The 23,676-nt window shown below is 40.9% G+C and overlaps 1 protein-coding gene and 1 non-coding gene across 2 annotated transcripts in view; one reads left to right on the top strand and one right to left on the bottom strand.

The window, feature by feature from the left end:
• Nucleotides 1–11,249: 11,249 nt before the first annotated feature.
• Nucleotides 11,250–23,676, bottom strand: part of LOC130854956 (uncharacterized) — a 40,433-nt gene continuing 28,006 nt past the window's right edge. The window contains exons 8-9 of the mRNA XM_057737789.1: nucleotides 17,436–17,571; nucleotides 11,250–11,262 (exon numbers count right to left, since the gene is read on the bottom strand). Coding sequence (XP_057593772.1) covers nucleotides 11,250–11,262; nucleotides 17,436–17,571 — 149 coding nt within the window. The remainder of the gene's footprint in view (nucleotides 11,263–17,435; nucleotides 17,572–23,676) is intronic.
• LOC130856178 (U6 spliceosomal RNA) lies at nucleotides 13,313–13,419 on the top strand. Its single transcript, XR_009054475.1, has one exon. It is a non-coding gene; the product is annotated as a U6 spliceosomal RNA (small nuclear RNA).

The following is a 23,676-nucleotide window of genomic DNA, read 5'->3' as shown; positions in this document are numbered from 1 at the left end:
CTCAGACTTCCACAATCCCAAATCCACCCTGGACCCTGCTTCCAGATTAATCATCTAAAAGCAAAATTCTGATCTTGTCATTCATCAGCTCTGATAACATTATCGGCTGTCCATCTTTAGCAGACATCTCTTGTTTGTGCTTGCCCAGCTTCTACAGTAGCTTCTTGCTGGAACAGAACCCTGAGTTTCTTTGGGGTTCCCCTCCCCTGCCCTCCAGGGGTGGGCATATAACTCAGAACTGACCAATTAGGGCATTTTTTCTTCCTGGCACAGATGCGCATGTGACGTATGATGGTCCAGTGAAAGTAAACAGAGAGGCTTTCTTGAGATTAAATAGGTAGAATGTAAACTTCTGGCTAGTGCTGTCCTACTTGCCACTGTGTGGGAAGAACCTGCCTGAGAATAAAGTCAACACAGAAGCAGAACTTCCAGGAGGTGGGAGTAGATGGCATTATTTGAATTCCCAACTCTGGAGGAAACTATAGCTGGAACTACCCCCAGACTTCCCATTATAATGAGTCAATAAATCCTTTTTGGTACTGAATCTTGAAACCAAGATTTCTCACTGATTTTCTTATACAGACCTGTGATATGTGGATTTATAAGAAATATGTATTTGGTTATTTGGATGACCAAATATCTATGAGGAATATAAATTCCTTGTGTTATTTGTCCATTGTTCCTGGCTCATGGCTCCCAAAACCCTTCGAATTTCCTAAGAGATAAAAGCAATAAGAGCATCTCATGTTATATTTGGTCTCAAGTCCTCAATTCCTAAACATGGTTTAGAGCCATGAAGGTGAAATGGGTGTTTTTAAATTTATAACAAGCCCCTTTCTACCACTAGCTGGGTTTATGTTAATAAGATGACTTTCAGAAATTCCCTAGAGAGTGGGGTTGGTTGCCAAGGGAACCAACCAGGAATGGAGGATTGGAACTTTCAGTCCCATGCCCTGATTTCCAGGGAGGGGAGAGGAGAGGGGCTGGAGGTTAAACCAATCACCAATGACCAGTTTTCCTCTGGTGTGCAGTGTCCTAGGGGGTCCTTCCATCCATGGCTCATCATGGAAAATCAAGGTGTATGTTAATGGGGTGAGGGTTTGCTCTGATACTGCACAGTGGGGTTGGTCCAGAATAAAATCTAGGGTAATCTTCTTCCAGGGGCATGCCTAGATTGGGAGGTTGTGCAGTAGCCCTTTGTGTTTCTTGGGTCTACTTTTGGCCCAGGTGTGTGTCTTCCATGTTCCCTTGTAGAGCAGCAGGTTACATAGATGCAGGCCTGCTAGCTGACTCAAGGGGCCCTGCCGAATGTCTAATAAAGACCCTGGTGTCTCACTTGGGTCACTCTGGAGGGGTCACTGGCTTCAAGGGCCTTTGACAATGTCTGTAGTACAAAGGACTGCCTGACTCATCTATAGCACTCTAAAAGAGTTTGAGGCAAAGACAGCTAGTTCCCTGCCTGGTATATTTTCTCTTCTCCTTCTTTGCTAAAAGAACTCTCTCTCTCTCTCTTTTTTTTTTTTTTTTTTTTAGGGCAACAATGTGCACAGGTGAAAAAAAATATATATTTTTTCTAGTCCTCCTTGGCATTGGGGGTGGGCATCTGACACACTTCTGACTAACTAGATATAAGCAGAACTATGCTGGAGATTTCTGAGATTTTCTCATACAGGTACAAGCACTTTTTCCCTGTCCCTTCCTTTTCCTCCTTCTGGTGAGAGCTGGAAATGGGAGGCTACAGGTGAAACAGACACTTTGCAACCATGAGGATAAAAGCCACTTGCTAAGGTTGATGATGGGGAAAGAGAGAAGGAAACTTGAGACATGATGACATGATGGAGTGTCTGTTACCTGCCCAGTCTTCCTCTACTTGATTAAACCACTGTAGCTGGTTCTGTTACACACAGCCATCTCTACCTGATGCAGAATTTGATAGCAAATAGGTATAAATCATAGTCAAGGAGAGAAACAAAGCTCAGAGTTTAAAAAAAAAAAAAGAGGATGGGTCCAAAGTAGAGGAGCACGAGGTCTTCAATAGGAAAACAAGGTCCAAAGTCTTGACCACTGAGAAGGGGTCAGGAGGGAGTGTGGCATCTGTGGCTCAGGCTGTAACGAGTGTCAGGGGCTGGCAGCCACCTGAAATAAGGCCCCAGAGGATTTGTATGGCACCCAAACCCGCAGAAGACCGTCATGTTCCCTGAACACCACACTTTAGGTCATCCTTTCACTTTTTACAAAGTTCTACCCATTCTTCAATGCTCCAATTCCTTGGCAGAAGCTGAGCTGACATAAGTTAGTAATTATACTAATTAGATATTGAAATGGAGTTACATAACAAAGAATGGCATGGTGAGAAAGCTATTAACGTTTCAATTCTCTAAAAATATTTCAGTCAAAATAATGCATACATACAGCTAAACAATTAAATAAGGATTAAAAAGTTTATAATGAAAAACAGCAGGCCCTTGCCCCTCCCCGCTCAGCCCTCTTCTCCAGAGACAACTGTTTTCAACTCATTCAGCTGTTTTTCCTGTTTACTGCCTTACTTCAAAGTGCTTACTATATTATTTCTTGATATTTCTATTTAAATCTTTATATGTTGACTCTCATCATTTCCTGTCACCAAACCTTCCAGTAGAGGTATATCACGATATTTAGTTACATCAGCATATCACATTCATTGGTATGATCGTACACTTTTGTTCACACTGTTTCCTTTTCTTACATAACTTTCTTTTGCCCGAGTTAACAGTTGCCATTTTTTTTCCTTTGCATAGTTTTCTGTGTACCCATTTGAAATATTTCCTCCAATTTCTTTTATTTCTCACACACCTATCATTTCTTTCAGAATACTTAAGCATTTCCAGTGCTCTGTTAATTCAGTTTTTAATGCAATAGTCCTCATTTCCAAAGGCCTCCATTTTTCTGACCAATCTGAACTAGGTCTGACCCTCAACCATCATCTGGGACTCCCTCTTCTACTTTTCTGTATCGATTCTCCTGATTTCTGGATTCTACCTTCTTTGTCATTTATTCCCTCATTTTGCTTAAGCATCTTCTCTGGAAGCTTCGTGAGGATGGATACAGAGGAGGTGCAGGGTTGGAGTCCTTGCAGGCTGAACGCATCATAGGTTTATGCTCACGCTTGGTTAGGAGTTAGGAATGTGTAGAGTTCTCACAGAGTTGTCATGGCAAAGCTCCTTTGCCTCTAGCTTTCAGTTAGGAAGTGTGAGGTCCTTCTGACTCCCAGTCCTTTGTGTGCAATTTTTTTTTCTTCTCATACGTTCTTAGCATCTCGCCTTTATTCCTAGCGTTCCGAAATGCCACGATGATCGTGCATGTGCAGAAGATTCAGTGGGCTCTTTCAATATGCAGATTATGTGGTTCTGGGAAAGTTCTTGATTTATTCCTTTGATAACTCCCTTTCCTCCCTTTCCTCTGTTCTCTCTTTCTGCAACTATGAATTAGATGCTAGTGCTCTTAAACTGACCCTCTTGCTCATGTTTGCTCACCAATTTTTCATCTATCCTTTGTTCTGCTTTCTGAAGACTTTCTTGACTTCATTTTCCAACATTTGTTTTTAAGTTTTTATTTTGGCTATCATTTGCACTGGCTAGGAACTTAAAACATTTTTTTCTAATCTTTTTTCATAGCATCCTGCTCTTGTTTTACACATGCATTATCTTCTGTTTTACTGAAGGTGTTATAATGAATTTCTTTTTCAAGTTTTCTGCATTAAGTTTGCTACATCTTCAGGGTTCTTGTGTTCTTTTTGTTTCAGGTGTGGTTTCCTGTGTTGGAGAATTGCCTCACTTGTCTGGAGATTCTCAGATTTCTATTCGCAGTGAAGCATGAGGCATCCAAAGGCTGATGGGAAGCTCCTGTGTATGTGCAGGGCTTGTTTACCTGCTAGGCTTCTTTGAATGGTGAGGGAGGGGCCCGCTGTCAGCATCTAGAATTCCTGTCTCTGGGGCTATTCAGTTTCTCAAAGAACACCCCAGGCTTCTTCATGGCTGTCAGCCTTCTGAAAGCAAGGCAGACAAAGAAGGCATCGGTGAAGGGAAAGGCTGAATCCCAGGTGTTCAGTGTGAAGAATTTTCTTTACTCCTCCTTCCTCTTTCCAGCTTCTCACCTCACCCTCATTGCTGGGTGTCCTGGATCTGCTGAAAGGCTGTTTAACTTTTCCAGAGAAAACTCCCTAATTGGTCTCTCTGCTTTTGCCCTTGCCTCCCCTCCAATCTGTTTTCAACTTAGAGCTGAAATGATCCTGTTAAAATGTGGGTCAGATCAGGTCACTCCTCAGCTTAAAATTCTCAGATACTTTTCCATCTCAGTAGAGTTAAAACTAAAGTACTCATAATTGTCTAGAAGGCCCCCTGCCCTCCATGCTTACCTCTTGGAATTTTTGCCTTCTTACATTCCCGTCCTCTCTCACTCATTCCAGCCGTGCCGGCCGCCTTGCTGGCACTGCAACACACCAGCTAGGCCCCTGCCTCAACGGCTCCTGCACTTGCTGTTGCAGCCCCCTACGTGGAACGTGCATCTCACAGATATTTACATGGCTTGCTCCCTCACTCCTTCGGGTCTTCACTCAAATGTCCCTTCTTAGTACAGCTTTCCTTGGCAGCCCTAACTGAAATTGCAGCCCCCAGTCCCCAACATACACACACTATCTCCTTTTTTTGCTTTATTTTTCTCTTAAGTATAATCCCCATCTGATATACAATAGTATATATTTTCATTCTTTTTGAAGTTGATGGTTTACTGTCTGTCATTCTCCACTAGGAAGTAAGCCCCGCAAAGGCAGGAATTCATTGCTCAGTTCACCAACATCTAGAAAGGGCCTGGCACACGGTAGGCATTTAATAAATGTATGTGAAAGAAATAAGAATAAATAAATGAAGTGATCCTGAAGTATTCTTTTTTTTGTTTTGTTTTTTAAACATTAGTTGAAAAACAGCTCTGTAAGATGTAGATAGGAGTTTGTCTTTTTGTTAACTTTTTTTTTTAACACGTGAGGTTGCTGGTGTTTCTGAGGAAGCTCTCATTGTGTGTATTCCATCATTAAAAGCAGGTCATTAAGAACTCCTTGGCAGGCTAATATAATAACCTTAGGCTGTTAATTTGGATTTCATGAGAGAAGTAGAATTAGAATTAGAAATTAGCTTGATAACTTGCTAATGATAAGAACACAGAAGCAATCAGGAGAACATTAGTTCTATGTTCACTGATATTACTAATTGCTTTTAATGTTTAAAATCACGTCATTAGGGCTAAATGGCAAGATATTTTCCCCATAAAATCCAACCAGGTAACCCTGTTTTGAAGAGTCTTTCTTGGTGTTCAAACCAACAATCTGACTGAACTGCTCCATCAGAAATGTCTCATAGATGAGTTTAGTAAAGTAGCAGGATACAAAATTAATGCACAGAAATCTCTTGCATTCCTATACACTAACAATGGAAGAGCAGAAAGAGAAATTAAGGAAACTCTCCCATTCACCATTGCAACAAAAAGAATAAAATACCTAGGAATAAACCTGCCTAAGGAGGCAAAAGATCTGTATGCAGAAAACTTTAAGACATTGATGAAAGAAATCAAAGACGACACAAACAGATGGAGGGACATACCATGTTCCTGGATTGGAAGAATCAACATCGTGAAAATGTCTGTACTACCCAAAGCAATTTACAGATTCAATGCAATCCCGATCAAATTACCAATGGCATTTTTCACAGAACTAGAGCAAGAAATCTTACGATTTGTATGGAAACGCAAAAGACCCCGAATAGCCAAAGCAATCTTGAGAAGGAAAAATGGAGTTGGTGGAATCAGGCTTCCTGACTTCAAACTATACTACAAGGCCATAGTGATCAAGACAGTATGGTACTGGCACAAAAATAGAAAGGAAGATCAATGGAATAGAATAGAGAACTCAGAAGTAAGCCCAAACACATATGGGCACCTTATCTTTGACAAAGGAGGCAAGAATATACAATGGAAAAAAGACAGCCTCTTCCATAAGTGGTGCTGGGAGAACTGGGCAGCAACATGCAAAAGAATGAAATTAGAACACTTCCTAACACCATACACAAAAGTAAACTCCAAATGGATTAAAGACCTACATGTAAGGCCAGACAGTATCAAACTCCTAGAGGAAAACATAGGCAGAACACTATATGACATCCATCAAAGCGCCATCCTTTTTGACCCACCTCCTAGAATCATGGAAATAAAATCAAGAATAAATGAATGGGACCTCATGAAACTTAAAAGCTTTTGCACAGCAAAAGAAACCATAAACAAGACTAAAAGGCAACCCTCAGAATGGGAAAAAATAATTGCCTATGAAACAACGGACAAAGGATTAACCTCCAAAATATACAAGCAGCTCATGAAGCTTAATACCAAAAAAGCAAATAACCCAATCCACAAATGGGCAGAAGACCTAAATAGACATTTCTCCAAAGAGGACATACAGATGGCCAACAAACACATGAAAAGATGCTCCACATCACTCATCATCAGAGAAATGCAAGTCAAAGCCACAATGAGGTATCACCTCACACCAGTCAGAATGGCCATCATCACAAAGTCTGGAAACAACAAATGTTGGAGAGGGTGTGGAGAAAAAGGAACTCTCCTGCACTGTTGGTGGGACTGTAAATTGGTACAGCCACTATGGAAAACAATTTGGAGGTTCCTTAAAAAACTACAAATAGAACTACCGTATGACCCAGTAATCCCACTCCTGGGCATATACCCAAAGAAAACCATAATCCCAAAAGAAACTTGTACCATAATGTTTATTGCAGCACTATTTACAATAGCCAGAACATGGAAGCAACCTAAATGCCCATCAACAAATGAATGGATACAGAAGATGTGGCATATATATACAATGGAATATTACTCAGCTATAAAAAGGGATGAGATGGAGCTATATGTAATGAGGTGGATAGAACTACAGTCTGTCATACAGAGTGAAGTAAGTCAGAAAGAGAAGGACAAATATTGTATGCTAACTCACATATACGGAATCTAAAAATGGTACTGTTGGACTCAGTGACCAGAACAAGGATGCAGATACAGAGAATGGACTAGAGAACTCGAGGTATGGGAGGGGGCCGGGGGTGAAGGGGAAACTGAGACGAAGCGAGAGAGTAACACAGACATATATAAACTACCAACTGTAAAATAGTCAGTGGGAAGTTGTTGTATAACAAAGGGAGTCCAACTCGAGGATGGAAGATGCCTTAGAGGACTGGGGCGGGGAGGGTGGGGGGGGGCTTGGGGGGGGCGTCAAGGAAGGGAGGGAAGATGGGGATATGTGTATAAAAACGGATGATTGAACCTGGTGTACCCCCCAAAAAAATAAATAAATAAATTAAAATAAAAAAAAATAAAAAAAAAAAAAAAAAAAAAAGAAATGTCTCATAATAATTTTGGTTCAAAATATGGACATATTAGAACTACTCATCTATATTACCACATTTGGGAAAAAACTGATTTCTTGAACTAGAAATTACATTTTAATGTTTTTAAATGAATATTTTCAGGTGGGTATTTCATGATCATCTTCTTATTTATGCAAATTGAACCATTTACTAAGAAAGCACGATGTTTTGCAGCTCCAAATATGTACTCAGTGATAATTTTCCTTCAAACCATCTGAGACCACCCATCATTAGCACCTACTACAGAGATGCTCAGTACACTGCCTGCAGCTTTATAATGTCTTCTGATGCAGTGTGTAATGAAAAGATTGCTACAATGCAGAGAGAAACCAAAAGAAAACATTAACCTGCCTTCAGTTTATTGAGCCTAAAATTAAATTTGAATTAATTTTAACAGAATAGTTCTGTTGAGTTTGAATTCAACTCAAATGGACTAGAAAGTAGATATTCTGTTTCTCTGAAAATAAAGGGCAAATCTTAAAATCTTAGACTCATTTGATTGGCTGTTAAGAAATGGCAATACAGTAGTTTTAGTTTAAAAGTGGCAATGAAGTAGACAGTAATATTATTATTCTAAAACTTCCAGTGTTAAAAAATTGCAATCTAAAATTATGTCATGTCTCTAAGACCGTTTTATTGTAGAAATGGTAAAAGACTGGATGCTTGTATTCCTTACTTCTCTCCACATAACCTACCAGATAGTTCTCCTCGCTTTGTTAACATTGAATTTGGATTTTCAACTGTGTTTATGATGTCTTTCATTGGGCTTTATTTGAAATGACATTTCCTCATCTCTCTATTAGCAGTAAGAGTGGTTATCATTAATTCTGGTCATGCATACTGTGAAGGAGAGTACAGGTGTGGCCAACACTAAACAGCTTGTTCCATATGTGATTCTCTCAGTGTCAAAGGGTTACATGATCATAAAACACCCTTAATGCTCTCTCTGTGCCAGTCACACTGTAACCATTCTTTGATGATCCAGGAAGCACATCAGAATCCTATGAGAGCTGGTACTTGAGTTTTCCAGTTGATACCTGGAGAAATCTTTGCAGGTCAGATTGGGGAGAAGAATAGAGAATGGGAGACAATTCCTCAGAGAATAGGTGAGGATGAGAGAAGAGGGAGAAAAGAAAGAGCAATGGAGAAAATTTCACTTCAACGACATTCATTGCTTAGATCAAAGACTACATTGGACATCCTAAGAGCCCTTGAACTTTTTGCAAATCACAGGGCAAACTGACACAACAGTGGCCGGCCTGTGACAGTGCTCCTGGTCAGCTCTTAGCTCAAGCCAGTTATGTAGTGGAAAAAGTGGAGCAAATTGTGAGTAGTGCAGCATTTGGGAAGGAGTGGACAGATGGAGGGGAACACAAACTGAAAACTCCCTACCTGTCTTTCTGTCTCTCAGTGCTTCAAGGATATCAACAGCAGCCATTTCTCCCAGGACATTGTTTCCAAGGTCAATCTCCCTTAAGTGGGCAGAGTATTTGATCAGGCTGACCAGAGAAAATGACAAAACAAAGTGGTGTTGTGCCAAGCGTGGTTACTCAAAGAAACGCAATCCAGTTATTTTGAAGTATGCTCTTTTTTTTTAAGGTCCTCTCCACCCTCCCCAACCTCTCTCCCAAAGATGTGGCACTGACCCAATTTGAAACTGGAGATATCCTGAATCCAGTTTTTTTCCCAAATTAATCTCTCTAGTTTGGATGCCTCTCCTAAGTAAGTTGGTAGGGTAAGGATTTTTAGTTGCCTTAAATCTTCCATTCATTTATTTATTCAAATGATATGGTGTATTATTGGCAGAGCTTTTAGGTTTTACCCACCAGTAAAATGTCAAGTAACTTGGGGGGACAGACAAAGGTCAGTTTGGCAACTTTTAGTATGTCTAATAACTCTCACCTAGCAGCACAATAAAAGAACAAATATTTTCATATAAAATTAGGAAGGGCACTGTCTTAAATATAGGATAGCATTTTGGTTTTGGTTTTGTTTTGTTTTTTTTAGCTGCGTTTGGTCTTCGTTGCTGCGAGCAGGCTTTCTCTAGATGTGGCGAGCAGGGGCTACTCTTCGTTGTGGTGCGTGGGCTTCTCATTGTGGTGGCTTCTTTTGTTGGAGAGCACGGGCTGTAGGTGTGCGGGCTTCAGTAGTTGTGGCTCATGGACTCTAGAGAACAGGCTCAGTAGTTGTGGTGCACAGGCTTAGCTGTGCCGAGGCATGTGGGATCTTCCTAGACCAGGAATTGAACCCATGTCCTCTGCATTGGCATGTGGATTCTTATCCACTGCACCACCAGGGAAGTCCCAAGGGTAGCTTTTTAAATCAAGTAAGTTTGGCTTTATGAAAAATGAACATTCTGGGAAGTTCCCACATGCCACAGAAAAAATGAACATTCTACCTGTCTTTATTTTTCTAATCACTTTGAGGCTTATTGAAAATTCCTTCATGTCCTGGCCTTGGCCTGCCAAGTGGACTTCGGGAATCTCAGGCATGGTGAGTGGTCATGGAATCTGGTGAAGGCCTGGGTTCCTGGTCAGCTTTTGCCTCTTGTCAACCCTGTGATCATGGGCAGGCCATGTGCCCTCTTGGGTCTTACTGTCCTCATCTGTAAATTTGGCCTCAAAAGTGCAGTTCTACCTATTTCATAAGGTTGTGGAAAAAAAATGAAGCAGTTTCTATGAAAGAATCTTGCAAAATGCAGTATCAATGATGCTATTAATTCCGAGTGCCTACTTACTAAATGCATATTAAGTGCCTAACATTGCAGGGATTAAAAGGAATTTAATACATGGCCTCTGCTCTGAAATTATCATATGACCATCAATAAAACAATTTTGAGTCCTTACCATGTACTTGGGATGCGAAATTTCAGTTAGGGTCAATAGTGAATACAAAACCATTCTCTTGCTCCCTGTACACATTTTCTATTGATTAGGCAGCCAGAATTTAAGGCCAGGGCCGAATGGTCCTGCGAGATTCTGCCTCTTGAAGGTCTTGCTCCCAAGGAAACACTGTGTCTAATCAGGACTGGACAGGCTTTGGCTTCCCAAACTGCCTGACTGTGTCCATTTCTTTTCAGATGAGATGAGGGAGAGCAGGGATGCTTCAAGGAGGAAATGGAGAAAGCGGAAGCACAGAAGGAGAGTGGAGAGTGTTGAAGACAGACTTTACAACTCAGCGATTCTATATCTAGGTCTGAGTCCAGAGGCTGTGGATTTTTTTTCCCTTTTCTGTTCATGACCCCAAAGAGGTCATGGATTTAACCACTACACCACACAGCCTCACAAGAGCTGTGGTTTTATGGAGCAATCACTATGCATAGATGTGACCATGGCCACCCACATGCTTAGTCACCTGTGCTTGGCACAGAGGGGCCTTCCAAGGGTGTGAGTGGGGCTGAAAGCCAGCCTAGCTCTGTTTGCCAAGTCCTGGGCATGAAGCATAGACCTGGAAGGGGTAACTTCCTCTGACTCATTGGTGAGAGGTAATGCCTTTTAATTCATCTGCCCAGAGGGGCTCTTTTTCTAATTTGTATAAAGGTGCTAGCTGGAGCCTTAGGTACTATATTTAACACCTTACATATATGATTTCATTTACCCTATAACAGTTTCTTGAGTTAGACACTATTATTATCCCCATTTTTACACATGAGGGACTGAAATACAGAGAAGTTATTTAACTTGCCTGAGATTAAATCATGGAGCAGAGATGTGAGCTCAGGCAGTCTACTTGAAAATAACTATGAAGCATGATTCATATATACCAAGAAAATGTTTTACTTTTCAGTAGCTCTCAACCTTTACACCTTAAAAAAGAGAACAAAAAGATTTGAGTATTTAATGTCAGAACGAAAAAAAACACGGGAAAGGCATTCCTGGCACAGGTGCATCTTTTTAGTGGTATTTACGTCCCTGTGACACAGAGCCAGCAGCTGCACAAGGCCCGATGCTCAGAAGGGCTCCTCACTAGGTTTAGTGCTCTGTTATCATCATCTTGAAATTCTTAATAGTATTTGAACAGGGGCCCATGAGTTTCCATTTGCACTGGTTCCCTACAAATTGTGTAACCAGTTCCTGCTGTCATGTTTAGTGTGGTCAGAGCAAAAGGCAAAATCTGACTAACGGTCAGCTTTAAGTAACTGTACTGTTCTGTCAGCCCCATAGTCCAGGGGTCCCCAACCCCCAGGCCAGGGACTGGTACTGGTCTGTGGCCTGTTAGGAACAGGGCCGCACAGCAGGAGGTGAGCGGTGGGTGAGCAACCGAAGCTTCATCTGTATTTACAGCTGCCCCCATCGCCCACATTATTGCCTGAGCTCTGCCTCCTGTCAGCATTATGGTGAGTTGAATAATTATTTCATTATATATTGCAATGTAATAATAATAGGAATAAAGTGCATAATAAATGTAATGTGCTTGAATCATCCTGAAGCCATCCCCCCCACCTCAATCCATGGAAGAAGTGTCTCCCACAAAACCGGTCCCTGGTGCCAAAAAGGTTGGGGACCACTGCTATAGACCACTGTTAGATGAATCCTGGTCAGGGGGAGGCCTGGTTCATGAGAGGGGGACCAGCAGGGTTCCTGCCTTAAACTCAGAGAAGCCACTGACACTGACTTTAGGGGTAGACTTAAGCAGCAGAGCTAGGTAAGTTCTCATCACAAACAAAAGGCATGATATCCCTTGACCCTGGACCAGTGGAAGGTGTGGCTAGACCCACCTGGTACCGAGGTGAATAGGGCCAGTGGGCAGGCAGGTGGTTAGTGCTCTGTAATCTCCATCACCAAATCTTACCCCAACATAAATGCATATGCATAAGCCACCCCAAGTAAATATTCAGTTAAGCGGACTTTGCTAGCAGGCCCCCGACAAGTCCCTTACCTCCCCATTTATCCACTGACCCCTTCCTTTGTAGACACTTAGGATCCTCAATGATAAAAAGCAAAGAGCCATAAATCTGTTCCTCAGAGTGCTCCTGGAGCCTATTTGATCATCCTCCAACTTGCTCTACATCTGGCCCAGAACTAGACTCACTAGGGTAGGGGTGGAGGGTTGTGAAGATGGTGCTTCTACTTCCAGGGCACCAGCCTGTCAGCACTGCAGAGAGGTACAGAAGGAAAATGAGTGTTAGATCTGCAAAAGTGGAAATGGGGAGGGACGCTGTCCTTGAGGTGAGCATGTAGCTCACTTCAGAAGTCACATCAGAAAGTCACCCACTGCCTATTAGATAGAGTAAGATTGAAAAGGCCCAGAATGGATGAATGATACAAAGACCATGGATGTTAAATCTGGACTAAGCTGTCTTTATGAGTTTATGTTGTAGGTCACTAAAGTAAAGAGAAAATCTTAAAAGACAAATTATGTTCAAAAGAACAAAGACAGGGGACCTCCCTGGTGGTCCAGTGACTAAGACTCCATGCTCCCAATGCAGGTGGGCCAGGTTCGATCACTGATTGGGGAACTAGATCCCATGTGCCACAACTGAGAGTTTGCTTACCACAACTAAAGATTCCGAATGCTGCAACGAAGTTCCCACGTGTGGCAATGAAGATCCTGTATGCCCCAAGACCCAGTGCGTCCAAATAAATAAATAAATAAATAAATAAATATTTTTTAAAAAAACAAAGATAAAGTGACAGCAGACTTCAGAAGCAATGCAAGCAGAAGACAGTGAAGCAACATCTTGAAATTGTTAACTGTCAACAAAGAATTCTATACCCAGCAAAAAACAATTCTTTAAAAGTGAAGGCAAAAAAGACTTTCTAAACATACTAAAGCTCAGAGAATTCATCACCAGCAGGTCAGGACTATAAGAAATGTATAAAGAAAGTCCTTCAGATAAAAGGAAAATGATACTAATGCTGTCTTCAGCAGCACATATACTAAAACTGGAACAGTACAGAGAAGATTAGCATGGCCCCTGAACAAGGATGAGACACAAATCCATGAAGTGTTTAAAAAAAAAAAAAAAAGGAAAATGGTACTAGATAGAAATTTGGATACATCCAAAGGAACGAAGAACACTAGAAATGGTAAATATGTGATTAAGTATAAAAGACTGTCCCCTCTTATTTAAAAAAATAACTTCTTAAAACAAACATAATAATGTATTCTGAGATTTATAACATTTGTAATAGTAAAATATATGGCAGCAATAAACAAGGAGTGGGAGGGAATGGAAAGGTACTGTTGTAAGATTCTTACACTATAAGTGAAATAGTATATTATTTGAAGGTAAATTGTGATAAACTAACATGAATAGTGTAAACACTTAAGCAACCACTAAAAAGACAAGTATAGCTAATGAAACAATAAAAGAGATAAAAATGGAATTATAAATATTAATCCAAAAACAGGCAGAAAATTAGTTAAAATTGAACAAAGAACAAATGATACAAAAGAAAACAAATGGCATGCTGGTAGATTAAAAATCCAACCATGTTGGTAATCATATTAAATATAATGGTCTAAACAACAATTAAAAGACAGATTGTCCAAATGGATTTTTTAGAAAAGGTCTCAACTATATTCTGTCTACAAGAAACCCAACTTGGATATAAAAATATAGATCAGTTAAAAGTAAAAGGATAGAGATAGATATATCATACTAATATTAATCAAAAGAAGATTGGATATTGTAAAGAGTGCTGCAATAAACATTATGGTACAAGTTTCTTTTGGGATTATGGTTTTCTTTGGGTATATGCCCAGGAGTGGGATTACTGGATCATATGGTAGTTCTATTTGTAGTTTTTTAAGGAACCTCCAAATTGTTTTCCATAGTGGCTGTACCAACTTACTCTTTACAATAGCCAGGACATGGAAGCAACCTAAATGCCCATCAACAAATGAATGGATACAGAAGATGTGGCATATATATACAATGGAATATTACTCAGCTATAAAAAGGGATGAGATGGAGCTATATGTCATGAGGTGGATAGAACTACAATCTGTCATACAGAGTGAAGTAAGTCAGAAAGAGAAGGACAAATATTGTATGCTAACTCACATATACGGAATCTAAAAATGGTACTGATGAACTCAGTGACAAGAACAGGGAAGCAGATACAGAGAATGGACTGGAGAACTCGAGGTATGGGAGGGGGCGGGGGGTGAAGGGGAAACTGAGAAGAAGCGAGAGAGTAGCACAGACATATGTATACTACCAACTGTAAAATAGTCAGTGGGAAGTTGTATAACAAAGGGAGTCCAACTCGAGGATGGAAGATGCCTTAGAGGACTGGGGCAGGGAGGGTGGGGGGGGACTCGAGGGGGGGGCGTCAAGGAAGGGAGGGAATATGGGGATATGTGTATAAAAACAGTTGATTGAACCTGGTGTACCCCCAAAAAAATAAAATAAAATAATAAAAAAAAAAAAAAAAAAGAAGATTGGAGTGCCTATATTAATATTAGTCAAAGTAGATTTCAGAGGGACTTCCCTGGTGGTGTAGTGGTTAAGAATCTGCCTGCCAATGCAGGGGACATGGGTTCAAGCCCTCATCCAGAGGATCCCACATGCCTCGGAGCAACTACGCCCATGCACTGCAACTACTAAGCTGGCACTTCAGAGCCCGTGAGCCACAACTACTGAGCCTGTGTGCCACAACTACTGAAGCCCACATGCCTAGAAGCCTGTGCTCCACAACAAGAGAAGCCACCACAATGAGAAGCTCACACACTGCAATGAAGAGTAGCCTCTGCTTTCTGCAACTAGAGAAAGCCTGTGCAGCAACAAAGGCTCAATGCAGCAAATAAATAAATAAATTTATTTATTTATTTAAAAGTGGACTTCAGAGAAGGGAATAATACCAGAGATAAGAGAGAAATATTACTAGGGATTTCATAATGATGATGAGGGTCAATTCTTCAAGAGACTTAACAATTCTAAGTGTTTATGCACCTAATAACAGAGCTTGAAAATACATGAAGCAAAACTGATTCAACTGCAAGGAGACATAAACAAAGTACAATTATCTCTCTCTCAATAATGGATAGAGCAAGTTAACAGAAAATTTGTAAAGATAACAGCAGACTTGAACAACACTGCTGACCAACTTGACCTAACTGACATTTATGGAACATTTCCTCCAATAACAGCAGAGTACACTTTCTTTTCAAGTGCACATGGGAGATTTACCAAGATTGATCATAGTCTGGGACATAAAACAACTATGTTCTCCAACCACAGCAGAATTTACTTAGAAATTAACCAAAGAAAAATATCTGAAAATTTATCAAATATGTGGAAGCTAAACAGCACTCTTTTAAATAACCCATAGGTCAAAGAAGAAATCAAAAGGGAAATTAGAAAATAGCTTGAATTGAATGACAATAAAGATAAAACATATCAAAATTTGTAGGATGCAATGAAAGAGTGCTTAGTGTTAATATAAACATTTATATTTGAGATAAAAAGGTTTAAAATCAATAACTTAAGCTTCTACCTTAATAAACTAGAAAGAGAAGAGCATATTATACCCAAGGTAAGTAGAATAAAAGAAATTATAAAGATAAAAGAATAAACCAGTGAAATTGAAAATAAGAAAAACATTAGAGAAAACCAAAAGCTGGTTCTTTGAGATCAATAAAATTGATAAATTTCCAATCTGATTAATTGGAAAAGAGAAACAAATTATCAATTTCAAACATGGAAAAGGAGACATCACTACAGATCCTACATGAAAAAGATTAGAAGGAAATATATGAATACATTTATGCCAATAAATTTGAAAACGTAAATAACATGAACAAATTTCTTGAAAAGACAGAAACTAACAAAGCTTTACCCAAGGAAAAAATAACCAGAATGGCCCTCTATTTATTAAAAAATTGAGTTGAAATTTTAAAATCTTCCCATAAAGAAAACTCCAGGTCCAGATGTCTTCACTAGTGAATTCAACCAAATATTTACAGTTGAAATAATGCCAATTCTACACAAGTTATTTCATAAAATAGAGGAGGAGGGAACACTTCTTAACTCATTCTGTGAGGCCAGAATTACCCTGATCCCCAACACCAGCTGAAGACATTGCAGGAAAAGTATGGACTAATATCCTTCATGAACATAGATGCAAAAATTCTTAACGAAATCTTAGCACTATACTAAGAGGATAATACATCAGCAATGTATTAAATCTAGCGCTAATAAATAAATTTAAAAAAATCTAGCGCTATATTAAAAGTTAAATAAAATGAAGTTTATTAATATATTTATTATGAAAATCGCAGCAAAGCTATCCAAGTTGTAAATCTTCCCAACCGTCCTGAATAAGGAACTATATTAGAGAAGGAATCTTTTTCTTCTAAAATAATAAATAGCCATCAATCAAGCCCTCGAGCCTCAAATCTTGGCTATGTTCTGATTGCCCTTGATTGCTCCAAGTTGCTAAAAGTACTGATGTCCTGTGATGTTGTAGCCGAGAGCCAATCCAGAAAGCTTTCTCACAGTGCTGCAGATTGTCACTTGTGACTTGGCCTACTGGGTATGTGGATTCAGGAAAGTGGAGACGTTCAAGGTTGTGAAGATAAACGTGGCAAGGAAATATTTCGTTTTCCAGAAGTTTTTGAGAATAGCTCTTTCTCCCTAAGGAGATTGAGACAACTTTGTAATCAAACACAAAGGAGTGTTCACTCTTGAATAGGCTGTCTTTCTTCCTCAGGTCACATTACTTACATTTTACATTATATCCTGACCTTAGGGAAGAAAAATCTGAAGGTCATACCTCTGGCCTTTCCTTAGTTGCCAGCTTCTTAAAATGGGGCTTCTAACAAATTCTTTAAGACCTTTGTGGGCTTATATACAACTGTCTGCCGTGCCATTTTTAGGATTTCAGGCCTTCCCATAAGATCACGTACCAAGACGAAGATGGGTCACTGCTTTCCTCTCAGCTGAAAAATCTCACTTGGCACTGTTAACTAGCTGGAAATAAAACATCATCCCCATGATTTAACCTAAGCACCTCGTTTTCTTCTACTCACCACGTTAAAATGTGAGTGAATTCCAGCAAGTCATTTTCTCCTTCTTTTCCTTTTCCATCTATGCCATTATCTGCCAAATACAACTTCACTAACCAAGGACCAGCGTCAGTCAAATCTTTAATTTTTTTCTTGATTCCTATAAAAAGATCAGAGTATTTGATTATTTTTAGACACTAGTTCCGCCCTCCGACCAGCTAAATCAATTTCATTTTTTAAGATTATACTGATTTTACTTGTGTGAGTAGATGCATTTGGCAATATAGTCAAAAAAATACATATCATTTAAGAAGCCCTTTTAGAAAACACTCAGTACATTTTTTTTTTCTTTTTTTTTTTAAAGAAATTGATTGATTGATTGGTTGCATTGGGTCTTCATGGCTGTGCGGGCTTTCTCTAGTTGCGGTGAGCAGGGCCTATTCCTTCTTGCAGTGTGCAGCCTTCTCAGTGCAGTGGCTTCTCTTGTTGCGGAGCACGGGCTCCAGGCACATTGGCTTAGCATTTGTGGCGCACAGGCTTAGTTGCTCCGCGGCATGTGGAATCTTCCCAGACAAGGGCTCGAACCGGTGTCCCCTGCATTGGCAGGGGGATTCTTTTATTTATTTATTTATTTATTGGCTGTGGTGGGTCTTTGTTGCTGCACACGGGCTTTCTCTAGTTGTGGTGAGTGGGGGCTACTCTTTGTTGTGGTGCTCAGGCTTCTTATTACCGTGGCTTCTTTTGTTGCAGAGCACGGGCTCTAGGCGCGTGGGCTTCAGTAGTTGCAGCACATGGGCTCAGTAGTTGTGGCTCACGGGCTCTAAAGTGCAGGCTCAATAGTTATGGCACACGGGCTTAGTTGCTCCGCGGCATGTGGGCTCTTCCTGGAGCAGGGATTGAATGTGTGTCCCCTGTATCGGCAGGCGGATTCTCAACCACTGCACCACCTAGGAAGCCCTGGCAGGGAGATTCTTAACCACTGCGCCACCAGGGAAGTCCCCATCTTTTATTCTTTACAACAGCAAGCCTCAAATTGCTCTGTATGAAAAAAAATCTCATTTAAGATTTAAATTGTTGCCTTTACTTTGGCTAAAGAGCAAATTAATGTCTCTAGGAATTTCTCAGTAGAACTTGAATGTGTTGTCAGCTGATCCTGGGGAAGTGATAGCCCTTTTACAGAGATTCAGTCCTATAAAAGAGCCTTCAGAGTTGTCACATTTTTGAGCTCTAGGAGGATAAATTTGGAGGAAGAACCATCCTGCCTTTGTAGACTTCATGACTGAGTTCAGTGGTCCTAGAATCTGGTTCACCCTTGTTCTATCCAGCTTTCACAAAGTTCAGTGTCAGTGCTGTGGGGTGGCATCATGTTCACACTTGATTTACAAGTTCAGGAATTTGGCAAAGAAAAAACAGGAAGAAGCTGGAGAAACAGAAAAGAGGCATGGACATAATGCTGACATCCACTCGTACATGTGAGATGGGAGAGCTGAATCTCCAGTCCCAAAACCGATTGCTTCCCAGGGGCCTGCAAGTGTTTGAAGTTATATGCTTTGTCAGCAACATGACCCTCTGAACCCCAGCCAACTACTTCATGTGGGGCTCGCCTGAAAACCAGTGATCTGTTCCAAAGTCAGGGAAGAAAATTCATGGAACCTAGAGATAGTATATTTTTATGTTGTCATGTGTGGGCAGTTTAAGGGATTTTAAAGGCTCATTTAGCTACACACTAATTTTGTCTGACATGCTGACTTGAGAACCTAATCCTAGGGCTAGATGGGACTTTTCTGTACTTGAATTCATTCAGCATTCAACAAAAATTTTTTAAATAAATTTATTTATTTATTTATTTATTTATTTTATTGGCTGTGTTGGGTCTTCGTTGCTGCACACGGGCTTTCTCTAGTTGCGGAGAGTGGGGGCTACCCTTCATTGTGGTATGTGGGCTCCTCACTGCGGTGGCTTCTCTTGTTGTGAAGCACAGGCTTTAGGTGCATGGGCTTCAGTAGTTGCGGCACACAGGCTCAATAGTTGTGGTTCACGGGCTCTAGAGTTTAGTTGCTCCAAGGCATGTGGGATCTTCCTAGAACAGGGACCGAACCCGTGTCCCTGCATTGGCAGGCAGATTCTTAACTACTGTGCCACCTAGGAAGTCCCTCAAAAAATACTTTTGAGCTCCTATTATGTGCCAGGCACTGTTCTAGGTGGTGCAATCCAACAAGGAACAAAAGAGACAAAACTTCCTGCCCTCATGAAGCTGAGAGTGAATGTTGACTAGTGTGTGGGGAGAGCAAGAAGAGAGAAGAGTGGATGATAGCTAAGGGTATATATTTTTTCTTTTTTTTTTTTAAGATCTTTATTGAATTTGTTACAATATTGCTTCCATTTTATGTTTTATGTTTTGGCTTTTTGGCCACGAGGCATGTGGGATCTTAGCTCCCCAACCAGGGATCAAACCTGCACCCCCTGCATTGGAAGGCGAAGTCTTTACCACTGGACCACCAGAGAAGTCCCAAGGGTATGTTTTCAAGTCATGAAAGAGAACTGACTTTTTAGGGAAAGGTGATAAATTTGGACATTGGGCCATTCTAGTTTGCCAAAGACCAAAAAACCCCCAAAAAACACAGTTTAAAAAAAGATTCAATTGGTTTATTGGGATATGAATCTAATCTGCCGAATTATTGAAGGAAATAGGCCGGATTTAATTTTCCTTTGAAAGATAGTTGGAGGGGTGAAAAGTAGCCCATCCTTTAGTTTTATTGGGCATAAGCCTTACTCATCCATATCTCATTTGTCCTTACATTCTGGGCATAGGAATGACAGCAAGTGACAACCATTACGAATAATATAACGGTGCACTATCCTACACAGTATCTGGCACACTGTAGGTATTTAATAACTGTTGAATAAATGAGTGAATTAATGAATAACAGAGTGTAGAGTGCAATCATATTGTGGAAACTTTCATCTCACCGTTCACTGTTTTTCCAAGCCTAGTGTAGTTAATAATGCCTTGAGATGACTCTTCAACATGAATAACATGATTTTTCTATTGGTAAAATCTCTTCATGAATATAAATGCCTTTGAAAAGTTAAGTTGACTGCCCAGAATTATTAATGATGTGGATACTGATTGCATGTGGCACTCATTTCTCTTTGCCCCCTTCTGGTATGCCAGAAAGCAGCGGTGATGAAGCATGAGGCCAAGGGGGCCAAGGCCAAAGGCCAAAGGCCAAATTCCTTTGCAGCTGCTCAGCTTTGCAAGGAAAGAAACAAAAGGGTCTCAGCCAGTCCACACCCCCAACTGAGCTAGCATAGCATAAATGTGTGCCATTGGAGAGGAAGGGAGCTTCCAGGCTGGTGATTGGCCTGGTCCAACTTGCATCCCCATGGTGAAAACAATCCAAATCTCCCCCCAACTGGTGGTAAGAGAGGTGACAATGTCATCTGGGTCCATGAAAAGTAAGCAATTTGGAAAATGCTAGTCCAAGGTACTCTCCAGAATTTAGACCTCTAGCCAGTCTCAGTGTCCTGCTAGAGAGTAGGAAGGCTGATGCTGCTTTAGCACAGGAATTTCCTGGTCCAGGCCTCTAACTAAAATTCAAGCAGAACTAAATTCTTTTCTCTGGATGGGAAACAAATTCCTTGGAGAAAGGGTGAGTACATGCTCAGTCCCTGGTAATGCTTGATCCACCCCAGCTGTAAACACTCCAACCTATTTTTACCTAATGTTTCAGTTCTTTAAACAAAAACAAGCTCACCAACGACTGCTTTAATTTACCCTCCTCGGTTTTAGAGAGCTTAGCAGTGGTATAGCAATGCTAGTTGTGCCTGAGGCAGGGAGGTGTACTGAAATGAGCAGAATCTCTAGGTTTAAAACCTCTCTGAAACGGGGATATGTGTGTAAAAACAGATGATTGAACTTGGTGTACCCCCCCAAAAATAATAAATAAATAAATAAAATTAAAACAAAAAACAAAAACAAAAACCTCTCTGAAAAATGCTGTGTGATTCCCTAGAAAGTCACTTAACTTCTCCAAATCTAAATGTCCTCATTGCTGACATATAGATCATAATACTCATCTTCTAGATGCATTGTGAAGATTGACTGGGAAGCATGACTGGGAAACGATGGTTGTAGAGGATTATAGTACACAGTAAATATTACTGCCTAGCTTCCCAGCTTCATTTCTGGATTTGGTATCATTGAAACCCTGGAATGGCTGCAACCTGATGGAGAACATCATGTGTAAGATGTCCCCCCTTTCTGTCTCTGCCTCCCTGAGGATCAGATACGTACTTCTGACAACTGCATGCCTCCCCTGGGAGCCACACCATAGATCCAATGTGGACTTGCCCTACCTTGAGCTTCCTCCCATTTTCTCTTTGAATAATTGTCAGGATTCCCCAATTGTCCCTGATTTCAGAGTCTTTCTTACCACCCTCATTGAACTGGCAACCAGGTCCTGTCAATTCTCCCTCCTAAAAATATCTAGACTCTATCTTTCCATCACTGCAGCCTCAGTTCTGCACTGTATCTTCTCTTGCCTGAACTATTGTAAAAACCTCCAAACTAGTCTCCCATTGTCCAGATATCTTGATCTCTAAAACAAGTTCTGCAAAGCTGCTGGAGGTTCTTTTTGTTTGTTTGTTTTTCCTGAGGCATGTAGGATCTTTTGTTGCGGCGCATGGGCTTCTCTCTAGTTGTGGTGTGCAGGTTTTCTCTCTCTCTAGTTGTGGCACACCTGCTCAGTAGTTGTGGCCCATGGGCTTACTTGCCCTGCAGCAAATGGGATCTTAGTTCCCTGACCAGGGATCGAACCCATGTCCTCTGCATTGGGAGGTGGATTCTTTACCACTGGACCACCAGGTAAGTCCCTGGAGATTATTTTAAAAAATCCAGTTCTTATTATGTCACTGTCTTAGTTCACAAGCATCATGGCTCCCCCTTTGTACACGGGAGAAAGTCTTATTCCGTAACAGCATTTCATGGCTTTTGGCCACATGGGTCCACTGGCCTTTCCAGCTCCATCTCCAGCCCTCTCCCAATGACCACTCTGCAGTGAATGTCTTACTTCTCATATGCTGAACACTCCAGGCACTTTCACCCCCTGAGCCTCTTCTCATGTGGTTCCCTTTGCCTAGAATGCCCTCTATTTCCCAGTTGATGAACCTCTTCTCATTCCTTCCAGAGAGAGCTCTATTTCCCATATGGGCCAACTCCCAAAAGTCAAGTGTAAATTTTCATGGAACCAGAAGCACCCCAGAGGGGGTCCTCATCTAGCTGTTTCTGAGACCAACAGGTGGGCATCACACATTCCTGTGGGCATCAGACTGTAAACCACTACTCAAATATTCATCTGTGGATGCCAGGTCCTGGAAGAACCTTCTTCTTGAGGTTGATTTTTTTTTTAAACTTATTAAAACAGCTTCTTTCCATCAATAAGGAGCATATGTGATTTTCTGTGTAATCACCAGAGGTTTATTAGCCAGAATATAAATTCTGTTGATTGCAGGACTTAAGGAAGCAAAGTGTAATTAGTGTTGGATGATTCACACTTTGGACTTTGCAACCTGTCACAACAGTTTCCACTGTGTAGCTATCACTCACGATAAAATCCTAAGTAAAATAATTTCTGGATTACAACCAGTAACTTCCTGACTTGGAACTAATAAAGCTGTTTTGAAGATTACATCTTGACTTTTGAACTGGACCCTTGCATTCCTTAATGCCACTAAGCATTCCTGTGGTCTGTGCCAATGATATAAGCAATAATGCTTTATTTTGGGAAGTGAATTTGCCACCTGGGTGGCATTAGTACTGTAGTAAGGGTCTGATCAATCCCAAGCTTGGGGACTGACCGTTTTTGTTTGTTTGTTTTATTATTTATTTATTTATTTATTTATTGGCTGCATTGGGTCTTCGTTGCTGCACACGGGCTTTCTCTAATTGTTTTGAGCAGTGGCTACTCTTTGTGCGGTGCACAGGCTTCTCATTGTAGTGGTTTCTCTTGTTGCGGAGCACGGGCTCTAGGCAAGTGGGCTTCAATAATTGCAGCACGCAGGCTCTAGAGTGCAGGCTCAGTAGTTGTGGCGCATGGGCTTAGTTGCTCCGTGGCACGTGGGATCTTCCCCGACCAGGGATTAAACCCGCGTCCCCTCCATTGGCAGGCTGATTCCAAACCACTGCACCACCAGGGAAGTCCCAGACTGACTGTTTTATGGTTGAATTTTGCTCCCTCTACACATCTAAGTAAGTCATGTGCTG

This window comes from Hippopotamus amphibius, chromosome 6 (assembly GCF_030028045.1).
Source record: "Hippopotamus amphibius kiboko isolate mHipAmp2 chromosome 6, mHipAmp2.hap2, whole genome shotgun sequence".
NCBI classification, from domain to species: domain Eukaryota; kingdom Metazoa; phylum Chordata; class Mammalia; order Artiodactyla; family Hippopotamidae; genus Hippopotamus; species Hippopotamus amphibius.
The sequence above is the reverse complement of the archived record's forward strand: the minus strand, read 5'-3'. Positions and strand labels throughout refer to the sequence as shown.